The following is a 15,962-nucleotide window of genomic DNA, read 5'->3' on the forward strand; positions in this document are numbered from 1 at the left end:
TGTTTCAGACATACTCCTCATATTAACCTATACATGTTTCATGTTGACCATTAAACTGTATATTAACATGAACTGTTGTCTGTGGTTCGAGTCAGATTACCATACTGAACTGACAATCAGGTACTCACAATGCAGGGGTTAAAAAATCAGTCAGTTTTCATTATGGGCAGTCAAATAATGGTAACTTACTTGTCCATGGGCTGCAAGATGATGTCCACTTACCATGCTTAGAGTTTCAAAATACATATAAACTTGGATTTCAATTCATATTGCTCAAAATGTAGCTATTAAATTTTACAATGACAATAAAGTAGAGTTATCTTTCTTTGCTATTTATCACATCTAGATACATGGTCCAGTAAACATTAACATCAATGTGAACTTATTTTTTCATAATTACATAATAATGATGTCATAAAATCAGGCAGGTGGAAAATTGGTCAGGACAGGTTACTTTCCTACACTCACTTGCCCTGTGGCAAGTAGCTTTTAAAAAACAATGAACCCCTGATGTTAAGGCCACATAAAAGGAGATATGTTGGTAGGTAGGAAGATAAGCTCAACTATCACTAAAGTTCTTCATGACATGTAGCAAGTGGCTAAACAAATTTGGAACCCGTGCAATGTGAATACTGGATACCAGTCTTTATCACTTTCTATTTTTCTTTTTCTACAATTCTTTTACACCCATATTCTGCCAATCCCATGGGGATTAAATTTATGTATATTGTCCCTAGCAACCGTTGTTGGTACAAGGCAACTAAATGGATCCGGTGGTCAACTCGGGACCTTGGTCGACTGCATGTCATTATATCCTGAATGTACTGTTCATGATAGCTTTTACTGAATTGTCAGGTCAAGACTTAAATATTTACAAAACATATCAAATTATGGACTGAAACAACAAACCAACAATAGCTCCATCCTTTAAACCATTTTCAATCTGTCATACAATACAATACAATAAAAAATGAAGACACTTTTGTAACAAAACTTGTTTAATGTCACTTGTCTTGACTTTCAAAGTACACTTGGTTGCTTCTTAGCAACCAAACAAGATGGAAAATAGTTATCATTGTAGACAGCTGCTAGCAACTGAGATAAGTTGTTAATGGCTGGTGATATATTCATGTTTTGTATAACCATTTCAATATCATCATATGTTTTGAATAGCATTTAACATCAGCAATCTGTTTGTCCATTCACTTTCAAAAGCAGCAACTAATCACCACCTCAAGAACAGCAGCACTGCCACATAGATGCAGCACTTTGGTACAGTTGTTCCATCTTGTAAACCTTCTTCAATGACATGCAACCTTGGAAAAAAAAGTACACCTACAACTAACATCTATCACTTTTTAGTGCCCTTTGCACTTGAGTCTTTTTTGTCAGCATCTTTCGTCTTATCTTTATCTTCCTTATCCTTATCCTCCTTCTTCTCTTTCTTCTCCTTGGGGTCCTTCCCTTCATTCTTCTCTGCATCACGGTTCTGGATCTTGTTATTGATGAGATTGTGGAGTGCAATAATGGAACGTATCAAAGATGCCAAGTAGACAACCAACATCTGATCATTGGTCTTAACATACATGGACTTGACAAATTCTTGCAGGTTCACATCAGGAAGAAGGTTGAAGATATCTTGAAGCTGGTAAATAATCTGATGGTTAATGGGGAGTTGCCCAGATGTCACCTTTTCCAGATATGAGCTTATATCGTTGATGTGTGAATGGAGGCCCTTCAATCCCATCAACTGACTGGTGATCCGTTGAGATAGTGTGCCAACAGTTGTGTCCTTAATGTCCCTGCAATCAGTAAACAAGACCCCTTGTATGTACTGTCTGGACAGCAGTACTGGCACATTCTGTAGATATACCAGGTAACACCAGAAGACTGGGTTATAATATGCCTTTAACAGCTGTTAACATCTTTAACAATAAACAAAATAATCATGCATGTACATTTGTATTGCAGTACCATTGTACAGCTTAATATCCAGTCCTGCAAGGAAACAAACCTTAGCAAATGTTCAACTCCCACTTCCTCCGCCTCCTCTGCACCAATTTCACTGGGTACATGGTCAAATGTTTTTGAGGTGGGGGTTCCATCCTGAAAGAGACAAATTAATAAGTGATGATGACATACAACTTTCTCTAACCACCTCATGTAGTACCATGGATCACTGTACATAATGCCACATTCAACAATATCCAAGGTATATGGTGTCACTCTGTAAACAATTGACCTTTGACCAGACAATCCAGTGATCAACATCAAAAGCTTTGTCCTAGGTAAATGTCAACCAAGTCGTCAAGCCTGATCATCCAATGCATTTGTTGCCTCTTACAACAAGCATGGATTACTGAAGACCAATTTAATCTGTATCTGTGATCAAGCTGATCTGTAATTATCCCACATGCAAGAATTTTATCTATGGAAATGAATATGACATTCTCTAAGTTTCAAGTGAAATCTTTTGACAATACATTTTCTGAACAGTACTGAACAGTGAGAATAGAGAAGAGACATATTATGAGCAGTCAATAGGTTATTGATGAGAAGACAACCACTTACATCATGCACCTCTTCAACTGATACATAAGCTTCAGTAGGCAGTCCCAAGTCCTTAGGCTTTGCATCAATTACCACCAACACCTGAAGCCAAGGATTTCATTGATATGTTCGAATATGTTGTTGAAAACAGATAAGCAGTTTTGTTTTACACACCACTGTAAAATGAGAAAATATTAAGTACAAAATTCAGTAGCCTCCATAACTCAGATGAATATGTTCAGATATGAGTGAGTGAGTCAGTTAATATTTAACGTCACATCTGCAATTTGTTCAGATATGAGTGAGTGAGTCAGTTAATATTTAACGTCACATCTGCAATATGTTCAGATATGAGTGAGTGAGTCAGTTAATATTTAACGTCACATCTGCAATATGTTCAGATATGACAGTCTGCCAGTATGTTTACATTTTGATGAGCCAATGTGAGAAGAAAATCATCTGTTTTATGGTCAGAATGAACCATGCAATACAGCTGTGACAGTATTTCACTGACATGAATAAACCAGTCTAAGTAAACTTAGCCTCAGTACTTTTCGTTATACTCCACTACTGAGTCTAACAAAACCTTTCTTAAACTGATGAATAAACAAATAAAATGAAGTTTTGGTTTTATTTAGAAACCTAAAGTAAATCAGTTCTATTCAATATCATTTGATCAATATGACTCAGAGGATAATGACAGTATGATGTTTGTTGTTCATCACAATAGTCCATCTTACAGCTTGGTGGCATGTAAATGATCAAATCTGGATAAGAGTACATCACATGATGTCCAACATCACACATTGTTGGAATACTATGGCATGCCACATCACTGAGTCTTGTCAACCAAATGTATTTAGCAGCCCTTTACAGAATCATGACATTACTCACTGAGTTGGGGTTGTATCTTCTTATAAGTTCATTGATTGCCACATCATTGGGGTGAAGTTTGGGGCCAGTATGATACCATCCCACAATCTTCTCACGAGCTGTTGGAACAAAAAATTACATGCAGAAAACAATAGCATGTAAAACATACACAGTATGCTTGATAAGAAAATTGAAGCTGACTTCAAAGAATAAGTATACCTGTGATGCAGCCATATGTAACGCATCAACAATATTTTATAAGTCTTGAAAAAATAGTCTGTGCCATGTGTAGTCTGAAAATATCCTGCTCTCCTTAATTCGAACACCGTTTAAATTTTTCATGCAAGTCATTTTACTTGTAAAGTATTCATTTTATCAATGATAATGGGATATTAATGATGACCTCAAAAATTATGCATTCAATGTCAATACTCCTTTCTGTCAACCATGCTAACACATTACCATTGACTTTCTTGAACATTCCATACATATTCTCCAAGTAGTCATGGTCAAGGAACCACACATTCCTGTCCTTATCATCTTCATCAAATGGAACTGAAAGAGAAGTTATCATCACATATAAAAGCTATAAACTATACAAAATGACTGATTTCCTCCCTCTATGCAAAGACAGTGGAACACTCGAAATCCCTTGAAGTTCCCTTACAATTGAGGCAGACTCAATACACTCACCCATCGGAAGCCTCTCTTTCCCGCCAATATGGTCACATGACCAGCCATGCTTGCCACTCTCTCCGAATCTCATAAGCCCAGTACAACAATTGTGAATTCAGCGTGCCTGAGAGGGACAGTTGGGAGGGCTTGGCGCCATGAGTCAGGGTAAGTATAAAATATCAATTTTATTCAGAAAATTACGTATTTTCCTTATCCTGACTCATGCTGGATTCTGTTGACTGAAATTTAAATAAGTCCAGTACTTCCCCGCTTTGGAAACTATAGTGGAGCTATAGTTTGGTCCTGTTCTTCCAATATTCATCTGTGAAATGGGGGATCACACCCAGTCAAACCTGTCTTCTCTTGAAGCATTCGTTGAGTGGAACACGATGATATATAGATCAGCTAGCGTCCCGTTAGTGTCTAGTCCTGCTGTATGTCAGGATTTCAATCAAGACCAGTTTCGACTATTCTTCATGTACAAGTATCTTCATTACGATTACAGGGTTGTAATCACTCATGCTAGTCTGTTCAAGATGTTCATGGGTCTGTTCATGGACTCTCTACCATTATACTCTGCAGAGCATCTTGGTCTCAACAAATCACGTGATAAAAGGGGGAGTGACAATTAGTGCCTTTGTGGAACCGTTAGTTGTTGTGCAACAACAGGTGGTCCAAATTGGTGAACATGGTGAATGCCAGTGACATCCTCTGTGGCAATGTCACGTAGATAGTGGTTGGCAAAAACCTTATTTGATTTTGAAACGCAGCCCTCCATTATAGTTGTTAGTGAGCACTTTCTATGTACATCAAGCGAGCACTTTCCATGTACAGCAAGTGTTGACACCAAGGCTCTCACTTCATGTGAATTAGCATGATTAGAGGCTAGTGTCCTGCTGCTTTGCAGGCACTCATTATGATAGCTCTCATCCATACTGAGATAGTGTTGTGGGATACTTCCATAGGTGTCTCAGTAGATACTGGAATGAATAGGCGCTTGAAACGTTGTCTCCCTGTCTTAGTACCTTGGAGATATATTTTCAACGCTCTGACTGGGCATAATGATAAATTCTGTGTATCATGTAGCCCAAGGACTGTATATAATGCTGGGATGTGGAATTGTCTGTTCAGTTGTCCGGATAAAAAATCCTATCACAGCCCCAGATTACAATCTCACGATGAATCCTGTGCAACCGAAGTCTAGAGCATTATTTCTGACATCTGTGCCACTGTTGCTAGGTCGAGCAGGAGCAGCATTTTCTGTGTCAATAAGTGAACAATTCAAGTGATGCCTGGTCTAGTGGCTTGTAGACATCACCATGATCACTCGTGAGTTGTAGTATGTAGGTGTAGTATGATATTCAGATCCCAAGCTGGAGCCATAAACCTGTGTTGCTGGTCTTCGAGCCTGAACGATCATAGCAAGGCGAGTTGCTCTGCTACTTTCAGTTTTTCATGGTGAGTGCCACCAAGTATGTCGAGAATGTAGAACCTTTCAGTCTTCTGGTATGTCATAGATGACATAGGTTGTCCGAAACTTGAGGATGCCTGGCCTTCATTGAGTGGCTGCATCCAGTTGAGCCAGTTTCTTATCCTCCACTTTATAGGATTTGTTGCAAGTCTCATTGATAAGCTTATATCTCTCGTCTAATTCATTCACTTTCATAAAGGGTTCCATGTGATGTAACGGGAATCGATGAGCGTTGAAGTCCGGAATGTGTTATTGCTAATACTTAGTAGCCATCTGAAAGGCTGCAGACAAAGCTTCTGGGATGGTAGATCAAACACAATTGGAAGAAACGTCAAAGTGTTGACGTCATTGTTACTCATCTTATAGGTCTGAGCTTCACTGGAATCCTTCACTGGAGAGGCCAAATCCAATCCATTCACAATCCATGATGTGACCTCTGAGAAAATGGGTTCCTCCAGCGAAGGAGATGGATGACGTCTACCTGTGTCCTTACATAAGCGCATTTGTGAGTGGAGACCGGTATTCATCATAGTCCTCCTGACTATATGTATCCCTAGAATGAATTGCCATATCAGTACCCAAAGTGCATCCAGCCATCCTCATCCGGCGATGAAAGAAAGAGTGAAGAGCATGGCTGGTCATGTGATCATATTGGCAAGTATATTGTACGTCCGCTTCAATTAGAAAGCTACTTCAAGGGATTTCATGTGTTCCACTATCTTCACATAGAGGGAGGAGATAAGCATAATAAGCATGAGTCAGGATAAGGAAAAATGATGGGGGGAATCAAACCCAGGTCTTTGGCGTGAAGAGCAAAAACTTTGAGTTTGACCACTAGGCTACACCATTGTCCCAAATGTGTAGGAGTGCAAATCAATATTTGGTGTTGTCGCCTCACCACATGCTCACAGTGCAAGTTTTACTTTGCTGCCAAGGGCAGCTGAGACCTCATAAAAGTTGGACAAACTTTCATCAAATTATATAAGATATAAAGATTAGTTAGGAAAAAGATGCAACCCACTCAAACTTACAACTAAAACAATATTTAGAATGTGAACTATATGTATGTGCCACATACTAAAATGAAAAACAATGGCCTGCCAACAATTAAATGCAATTCATCAGTATTCTTATCTTCCAGAACTATATGCTAGATTTCCTTTTCCATTGTCGCCATAAGAAGCATTTGAGAACCAACCTTAAACATGTTAAAGTATCGAACAAAATCTGTAAAAAGAGTAGCCTTCCCAAAATCACTATTAGTATCTGAGGCTCTTGACAATAATTTGAAAAAACCTGATAAATGATTTACATACGCTTTGGGACCATCAGTCCACAACAATTCATGTGGAATCTTCGCGAGACAACGTTTCAGTGGGTATAAAACAACTAGTGTGGTCTTTACATACCCGCAAAGCTGTTTGATATGTCAAGAATTCCTTGTCTGTTGGCTCCAAGCAAGACACCAACAACGCGTTTGACGTTGCCGACTTTACCCATACGATTAAAATGGTCCACGACGCTCAACAGGACTAGTGGATGAACGACCACTTTACTTATTTGTTTGCTTGGTTCTGTAACAGGCATTTTGTCTGTCTTGATTTGACTAAAGATGGTGAAGAAAAGCTAATATTTCTCAAACACCTAGTACAGAAAAATGCTTTCAATTTTCCTGAATCATGTCGGCATGGACTTCCGCCGGAAAACGGAAGCGGATATTCGACAGATCACTACACTGAAATTTTGATCAGTTGGAAAAAGCAAGAGCACTTTATATAGCGTCATTGAAACGGCCCTGAAAATAAAACAATAGATATATTTGAAACGACCAACTTTTACTTTGTTTGCATTTGAATAAATGGAAGGTATATGTTTGAACTATTTTCAGCGCGTATGTTCATGGACACGAAAGTGATATGGTGTTATTGTTTACAGGTGCTTGGCAATGCATTGGAAGATGGTGGAGCTGCTAATAGGGTCGTAAATTATGCAGAAGTCAGTCTCACCTGAGAGAGTTCCGCGAGAAGCGCTTCACGAGCAGCATGAACGACTTACCACAAAACACATTCATACGCTGTCGTTCTTACAGGACATCGTTAATGAGAACAAACAACTCAAGGCCAGAGTGGAACAACTTGAGGTGGGCTACTTTAACGAAAACTATATTTGATATGGTGTTTGTCATGTCCGTAAATGACAATATAGTTTTCTAATATGTCATTTCTCTAGCTAGACATTGTTGATAAAAGAGAGTCAATGACATCGAAGTGAATAAAAATAAAAGTCAAAACAATATTAATGATGATTATCATGATGATGATAATAATCCATGCACATTGATACTCTATGCACTTCAAGATTATGACCCTGGTCAATGTACTCACTGGTCACTCGTAGCAGAGAGCCACGGTGCAGTCTTATACAGGCTCTATTCACTCCCAGCTCCTTAGGGAGGACACTCCTCATATTCTGTAGTCTGCAAAATACCATGAGGTGTGGAATAAACCGATATGGCTAGAACTGAAAACTGTTGTTGACATCAGACATCAGACATCAGTTTCAAGGTGCATACGGTGCTTTTATGTAAATTAATGGTTGCTTTCGATGCAGGGAACACTGTAAGGGTAATGTGGATGGCGCTATGGAATGATAAAGATAAGAGCATTTCTAATGATGTTGCAAGCATGAGTTAGCCGTCAAATCATTATGAAAGTGGCTTGAATGCACGTTCCAGGCTGATTTCCATTAGCCAAAATTTCCATTAAAACATTTCATCATGTGCCATTGATGATTTTGGTTTTCAGTTTTTGTGTGAAAAATGTATTAAATATGGAAAAAGAAAAACAACAAATGGTCCTCATATTGTATTAGGTCCCTTACCCAAACACTAAACCCTAAACCCTTAAAAGTAACCCTTTGAAATAATTGTAATAAACAGAGGTCATAAACAGAATACATTGTCCGAACCGACACGAAAGTAGCTGATGTGTCAAGTGTAATACATTCTTACCGCTTCAAAAAATAAGTACTACGAAGCTCCATTTCAGTGTAGTGATGCAAATTACTGTATGAAAAAAATATATATTTATATGAGTTCACGTTTATAATTCATTTAGTTCTAATAGTTATGTTGAAACCAAAATATGATAGATCTCTAATAATTGAATTGGCCCAAACTGTGAATAATAGAATTTGGCAAAAAGTGACTGGTGTAATGCATTCATACTACATTAAATAACTACAAAATACTCAAAATATAACACCTCAGCACCTCTTTATGCAAACAAATGTGAGCATATTAGTGAAAAAAGAAAATTATTTTTAAAAGGTGTTTGCGAAAAATTGTGCATCTGCCTTTAAACAACTACTGGACACTCTCAACATCACTGGGTTTATGAAATGACATAGCTAGTAGAGATGAAACGTCAGTGACATTGTTTGTGAAAGTATTATATGTTTTCCTACATGGTAAATGTACCTTTATTGACGTCTATTTTGTTTGGTCCAGTTTGATACTGCTTTCAGTTTCACATGGTGTCGTTTTTTATACATTAATGTTTTAGATACAAACCATTTTTCTTTATGTTTACATCATGATCAAGATGACTGTCATGTATTTTCATGCCAGTCCTCACAAACTTGTTATGCAGGAAATCCACAAAGAGTATGAATTGCTGGAGAAGATGGAGGACGACCATCAGGTTCGCATCAAGCAGATCCAGGAGCAGTACATTAACAGAGCAGACGAGATAAATGCCATGCTAGCAGAAAAACATAAAACAGAGGTTTGCTCTTTGAATATCACAGTTAAAACAGTTAGTAAAACATGGGGAATTTTCAAGGATTTATTCTGGTCTAGAAAGGGCTAGGTGTCCTGCCCCTGATGATTATGCCTCTTTGTTTGAAACATTGGAGATTATAGATATCAATTTCAATACTGCTGGTTAGAATTGGTCCCCACACATTTATGTATGGAGGTGACAAAGTGGATAGAGTGGTCTGGCTTTATCAAGATGTAAATGTACCTTTGGACAATATTCTATACCATCAACCTCTGGATTGTAGGGTCCAGATTTCATTGGTCATGCTTTTAATGAGTAGTCTAATGTTGGTTTTTGTTTTAAGGGACTTGATTTTGATATTGTATAGAAGGGAGAGTCTGACTCCGATAATGATCTCTCTTTACGTATGTTGGAACCATGTTGGATGCAGTGGTGCCAGTGTGTGTTTGTGCCAGTATGTATTTGTTTCCTTTCATATATTGTTGACAACATACCTGTCTTACACAGATTCTACAGCTGGTGGATGAGAAAGTTGAAATTGAAAAGAATGCTTACCAAGAAATTACGAAGGTGAGTTGCTTACTTACAGTAGCAAAAATGTAGTAAAGATAAATAGGGTGCACAGATGAATCCTATTTTGAAGAATTTCAGACTATTCTTGACAATGTGTTGTAGCATGTGTGAAAGTAGCTCTGATGGGGTCAGTTAACCATGGACATCTTGTGTGATTCATGTTGCTGCACTACATTACCTCCATGTTTTAATGGAATGTTTACCTGTAAGAATATGTAAGACTATAACTATGATAGGTGATGGCGGAAAGGTTTGAATTTAGCAGCCCATTCTTGAACATGGTAAAGAATCAGGGTGGCCAAGTGGACTAAGGTTATACCAGAAACCTATGGCCCTTGTTTGTCCCTAATGCATTCTGTGATAGTATATTTCATGGGGATTTGGGAGAGAATCTTTCTGCTGAGAGTTGACATATAGATTTTCAGTGTTTACTAAGAATGACCTGGGGCTCCTTCGGTTTACAAAATAGCCACTGCCTGGTAGCTCATGGCATATAAAAATCCACAATATTTTGCTCAGTTTCTACCAATTTCGAGCCAGTGAATTATTTAGTGGGCTAGTAATTTTAGGCATAGCTAGCCCAAGTGACTAGCGAAATGTAGAAACTGTTTTGCACACTGGGCTTTCTCTATGAAGAAAACTTTATTAAGGGTGACATTAACTCACATTTTTAACAAGGCACTAAGGTTACTGTAGTGTCATGTTAGTGCTTTGTGAAAGGAGGTCTTGGCTGATTAGGTGTCATCCTGTTGGCCATGGATTGATCATTCATTTCCCAGCCACTGCTTGTTCACTTTGACAGACAATGCGTACACTGCTGCTTGCAGGAGGACACTGACTGTATCCATGTTATCATGGCTCTCTGTTGCAGCTGAAGGCTGACATTGATGTTCTGCAACAGACCAACAGGCAGCTCCTAGATCAACTGGGGAATCTCACTGATCTTGAGGGTGAAAACAAGGTGGGAATACAGTCATAGTTGTAAATATTCAACCTGAGGAAAAATCTTAGCTAGAAATGTTTTTACAACTACGATTAATATTCTTCCTAGTGTGAAAGTTTCCATGAGCCGCTATTTGGATAAATAAGAACTTTCTTAGCTAGTTTGGTGTCCTGATTAGGTTTCGTAAAGTTAAGTAAACTAAGAACAAAATGACTTATGTAAGTGTTTTCTAACAAGTTAAGAACATTGTTAGGGAAACTAAGAATTCTGGGTGGATCTAAGAATTCTTAACTCTTAAGAAAATTCTTAGAAGCTTAATGAGTACTGCCCCTGGTGTTTAACGTATTGTTCATGAAATCAGCAATGTGCATATTAGGAAACCATCAAGGATTAGGAATGACTTATTAGGACCTTGGTTGTGATTTCAAGGTCTATTTCAACTGTTCCAATGGTTTGTATTGACATTTTCCTTTACTTTTTCTATATTTTTTTCTATTCCCATGCATGATCATTTATCAATAATGTTTTTTTCACACCAGTTATCAACTCTGACATTCTTACCAATATATTTATTTTTAGGTTAAAACAGATATATTCTCTAAGACTCAGGTTCTGTCACCCACATGGTACAGTGTCTGAAACCTTTGTGTCTAATCCTCCATCCTGTTACTCTGGTCTGTTATTGTAACACCCAGCTTACTCAGACAAGAAGGAAATACTGCTTCACTCATTAAACTGTCAGGTATTTCTCTGATAAATACTGTGTTATGTAACAAAATGGTCCAAATGCACGCTTTATTATCTTCAGTCTCTAAAAGAAGATCTGGAAAATGCAAGGAAGGAAAATGAAGATTTGAAGTTGGAGTACACTAAGTTGGAAGAGACGTCTGACAGCAAGGTTGATGTGCACCACCTCCAGGGACTTAAAGCTCAGAATGAGGCTCTCCAGCAACATGTCAAAGAACTGGAGCAGAAGAAACATGAAATGGAACACAAGATCTCTCGGCTGGAGGCCGAGGTGGTAGAGAGGTCACAGGATATGGACAAAGTCAAACTGATAGATAACCTTCGTCTCAAGTTGGAGAAACTACACAAAGAGAAGACAGACCACTTGACAAGGCTTACTGTCCAAGAAGCTGACATTCAAGACCTTACAAGGGAAAATGAACAGCTAAAAGGTTCACTTATCCAGCTTGAAAAGGAGAAAGAAAAACTTGTTCTGGAATTCCGAAATTTGTTTTATGAACTCCAGTCATTGAAGAAACAGTTGTCACATGATCATGAAAAGAAGACATTCAGGGATTATGTAATGGTGAAAAGGGAAGTGAATATGTTAAGGGAGGAAAATGCTGTTCTGAAACAGAAGAATAAATTGACAGTAGAGAAGCTGCCATTCCTGAAGCCTGACCGACCACCCTCTGGCACCAAGGGCTCTGAAGCCAAAGACCTTAACAAGAAACGTCAGTTAGCGTTGCCGTCATCTGGCCATGCTTAAAAGAAGTAAGTCCCCGTCAAGAAGGCTGAAGGCCACCCTCGGGCATTGATGGGCACTTTCTAGGGACACTAACAAGTCATTAACTGTTTTTGTCATCAGGGCATGCTTGATAGTGTGTAGGAAGATCAGTTTCCCATAGACTGACGGACCAAAGTGGCTAGCAACAAGGTGTCAGAGCTCAGACCCTTTAGAAAAGACGTCAGTTTGCATTGCTTTCATCATGGCATGATTGATTGATAGTAACTGTTCCTGGAGTCCTCAGAGCTCATGATCCAGGGACTGTAACAGGAAGGCAGCATTTGGACTTACAGTTGTGATGGCATGCTTGCTATAAGTTAGTTGCCCTTTCTTCAGTTCCCAGGGCATCAAGAGATGTTAGTTGCTGTTCCTTAAGTTCCCATGGGCATCAAGAGACAAGAATCCAGGAACTGTAGCAAGACATGGTGTCTGGGGCTTCCATCAATGGAGCATTCTCAGTTGACATTGAGGTTGAGAAGTAGGAGTTTTGTATGTGACGTCTTGATCTGAAAACTTGTCTCGAGGTACTCATACTTGTCTGAACATGTAAAGAGAAGAGTATTTGTACATGAAATTATAGTAAAACAAATTCTGCATGCTAATATTTTCAGATATGAGATATATTGTTTGTGTATCTAATGCTGTTCCTTACCTTGGCTACCTACCTACATGTATTTATGTGGTTTTAAGAATATTAGCGATAGTTAAGCTTAGCTAGTTATTAGCCTACCTCTTTTTTATGGAGTTTCACCATGAAGAACTTTAGTGATGGTTGAACTTACCTTCCTACCTACCAACATACCTGTTTTTATGTGGCCTTAGCATGAAGAATACGAGTGATAGTTGAAGTTACCAACCAGCCTACATACCTACCTACCTCTTTTTAAGTGGCCTTAACATAAGGGGTTCATTGTTTTTTTAAAAGCTACTTGCCACAGGGCGAGTGACTTTAAGAAAGTAACCTGTCCTGACCAAGTTTCCACTTGCCCAGATGTTTATGACACAATGTTTGATGTTAATGTTTACTGGATTAATTATCGAAGAGTGATGAATTTCAAAGGACGATAGCTCTAAATAACTTTTATTGCAAAATGAAATAGCTACATTATGAGCAGATATGAAATGAAATTCAAGTTTATTTGTAGTTTGAAACCATAACTGGAAATTATCAAGTAGCTCAGACAAGTAAGATACCATTATTTGATTGCCCGAAATGAAAACTGACTTCTCCCGGCGTCGGGCGAAGGGATTGTTTAACCCCTGCTTTACATAATGAATGTTTAGTGTCAGTTCACATTAGCTGAGTCGACAAATTAACAATTTAACACATGAGAGTATTGCCATGAATCTACAAGCACTCTTGACCAAGTTCTTAACCAGTGTGTAAGTAATCTCAAGAAGTTCTATGATAGGACTCAAAATTTAAAAGACAGTTGCCAGTTTTATAGTTTACAGGGCTGAATGTGGTCACAGAAGGAGAAAATTATTTCTTTGTAGTTACACCAATGTTTGATATAAGATAGGTCATTGCTTCTCCCTTATTAAGGATCACCAAATTCTAAGTGTCTGGAGTGCATATTAAGGTTCTTATGGTAAACGAACATGCTTATTTAGGATTAACTGGTGAATGTTTGATATTTTGTGATGTATCATTTTGGTTTGGACTAAAGCTGACCACTTAGATACCTTACCATGTTTAATGTATCATAATTTACAAAGTTTGATAACATGTTCACAGGAAAAAAATGTTTTTGTGAGTTGAGTCTGAGACAGCCAGTTTTCAAATGTCAAACATGGTAACTGTCAGTCTTATGAGGTCATAAAATGTTAAACACATGTTGAAGATGTTGAAGTGACAAAGTGATGATTTTGATGTTGTAAATCATTGTTTGATATCCCTTTATGAATTACACCTGTTATTTGTCCACACATTCCGTCCAAGATGCCAAAGTAACGAAATCTCTATTTTTATCATACAGACGTAACATATTATCAACCCTGCAGAAAGGTTATTATATATATATTTCCTACTGACAGCTGGTCTACGCAAGTATGCCATATATTATGTAACATCATTGAATGGTGGGGTATTTTCATTATCATGATTACAAACATATCCTGTTACCATGGTTACAAATTTACTGACGTGTATCATGTTTCTTATAAAGATGATTTCATTCCAAAGCATGTGTTGTTTGTTTGTTTGTTTGTTTTGATGTCATATCACACTGTTGCAGTCACTGCCAGGAAACTGCAGCATCTTATTGCTTATGGAAACAGCTCTTGATGGTCAGGGTTACAATGTATAATCTATTATATGGTCTCTGGTAACACATGCTTTTAATGGGATCAGGGGGTCAGGCTTTCTGGTTTGGTTGACACATGTCACTGCATCCCAGTAGCGCAGATTGATGCTCATGTTGTTGATCACTGAATTGTCTGGCCCAGACTCAACTATTTACTGACTGCCGCCATATAGCTGGAATATTGCAAAGTGTAAAAGATGTAAAACTAAACTCACTCACTCACTCTTATAGAAACTCTGTTGATCAGTCAGCCTCTGTTAGTGAACAGGGTGGTTTTATGCTGCTGCAATCAAGAATATTCTACTGACTCATTAAATCTCACAACACCAGCAACATGTGAACAGGTATGCGTCAGTATACCATTCACCTTGGTGTACACACCCTGCCGTTTGAGCTAGCCGTCCAAATTCAAACCCGACTCGTCACTTGTAACCATCCCAATCTTGTCCTCTGTACCATATATAGATGCTATCAGCAGCAGGCATGACATGCCTGTCGTTAGGTTGGCTCAAAATTGAACGTATTGCAGGCCTTTGGGACGGATGTTGTTCTTCAGCCGGTTCCACACAATCCTTGAACTGATGACCCCTGAAGGTCCCGGGGTAGAATAGGCCTTCAGCAACCCATGCTTGCCATAAAAGGTGACTATGCTTGTCGTAAGAGGCGACTAACGGGATCGAGTGGTCAGACTCGCTGACTTGGTTGACACATGTCATCGGTTCCCCATTGCGCAGATCGATGCTCATGTTGTTGATCACTGGATTGTCTGGTCCAGACTCGATTATTTACAGACCGTCGCCATATAGCTGGAATATTGCTAAGTGCGACGTAAAACTAAACTCACTCACTCACTTGAACTGATTGTACGTAATGATTCGAGGTCAACTAGAAGTTTGTAATCAATTCCTTTGATGGGTCAACCGAATGTGGTTGTCTTGCTGGCGTGATGTGAATGAAGGTCGGAGGCAAATCTTTTGTGATCCCATTATGTTGAAACCTTCTCCACAAAGATGAAATCATGTGTCGTTGGGTGCCAAAATGTCTGACCAATTCATTTTGGCTAAATCCCATCTCTAGCACGGCTCGGAGATGCTGATATTCTGGCATGGTGTGCTCGTGGTTATATATGAATGAACCTTTTTTTCCACAACATTCTGAAACAAGTGAATATAATCGGCAGTTCTGCAATCAGATGTGTGAACCTGTGAACATGCAGTAAGTGAGTAAGTTAACTGTGCCCAAAGTGCAATCGAACCCTGTTGGGCAAAAATATTTT

The 15,962-nt window shown here is 38.5% G+C and overlaps 2 protein-coding genes across 2 annotated transcripts; one reads left to right on the top strand and one right to left on the bottom strand.

Annotated features, from left to right (window-relative positions):
* Positions 1 to 980: 980 nt before the first annotated feature.
* LOC137257838 (26S proteasome non-ATPase regulatory subunit 7-like) lies at positions 981 to 7,293 on the bottom strand. Its single transcript, XM_067795315.1, has 6 exons — positions 6,979 to 7,293; positions 3,886 to 3,978; positions 3,445 to 3,542; positions 2,572 to 2,652; positions 2,015 to 2,106; positions 981 to 1,802 (listed from the first exon to the last, which is right to left on the bottom strand). The coding sequence occupies exons 1-6, from the start codon at positions 7,154 to 7,156 to the stop codon at positions 1,352 to 1,354; spliced, it is 993 nt and encodes a 330-aa protein (XP_067651416.1). The 5' UTR covers positions 7,157 to 7,293; the 3' UTR covers positions 981 to 1,351.
* A 177-nt stretch (positions 7,294 to 7,470) lies between these two features.
* LOC137257839 (protein Spindly-like) lies at positions 7,471 to 14,564 on the top strand. The gene is made up of 5 exons (XM_067795316.1): positions 7,471 to 7,709; positions 9,220 to 9,354; positions 9,859 to 9,921; positions 10,796 to 10,885; positions 11,676 to 14,564. Exons 1-5 carry the CDS (start codon positions 7,557 to 7,559, stop codon positions 12,360 to 12,362), a joined length of 1,128 nt encoding a protein of 375 aa, XP_067651417.1. The 5' UTR covers positions 7,471 to 7,556; the 3' UTR covers positions 12,363 to 14,564.
* Positions 14,565 to 15,962: the final 1,398 nt, after the last annotated feature.

This window comes from Haliotis asinina, chromosome 12, assembly GCF_037392515.1.
Source record: "Haliotis asinina isolate JCU_RB_2024 chromosome 12, JCU_Hal_asi_v2, whole genome shotgun sequence".
Taxonomy (NCBI): Eukaryota; Metazoa; Mollusca; class Gastropoda; order Lepetellida; family Haliotidae; genus Haliotis; species Haliotis asinina.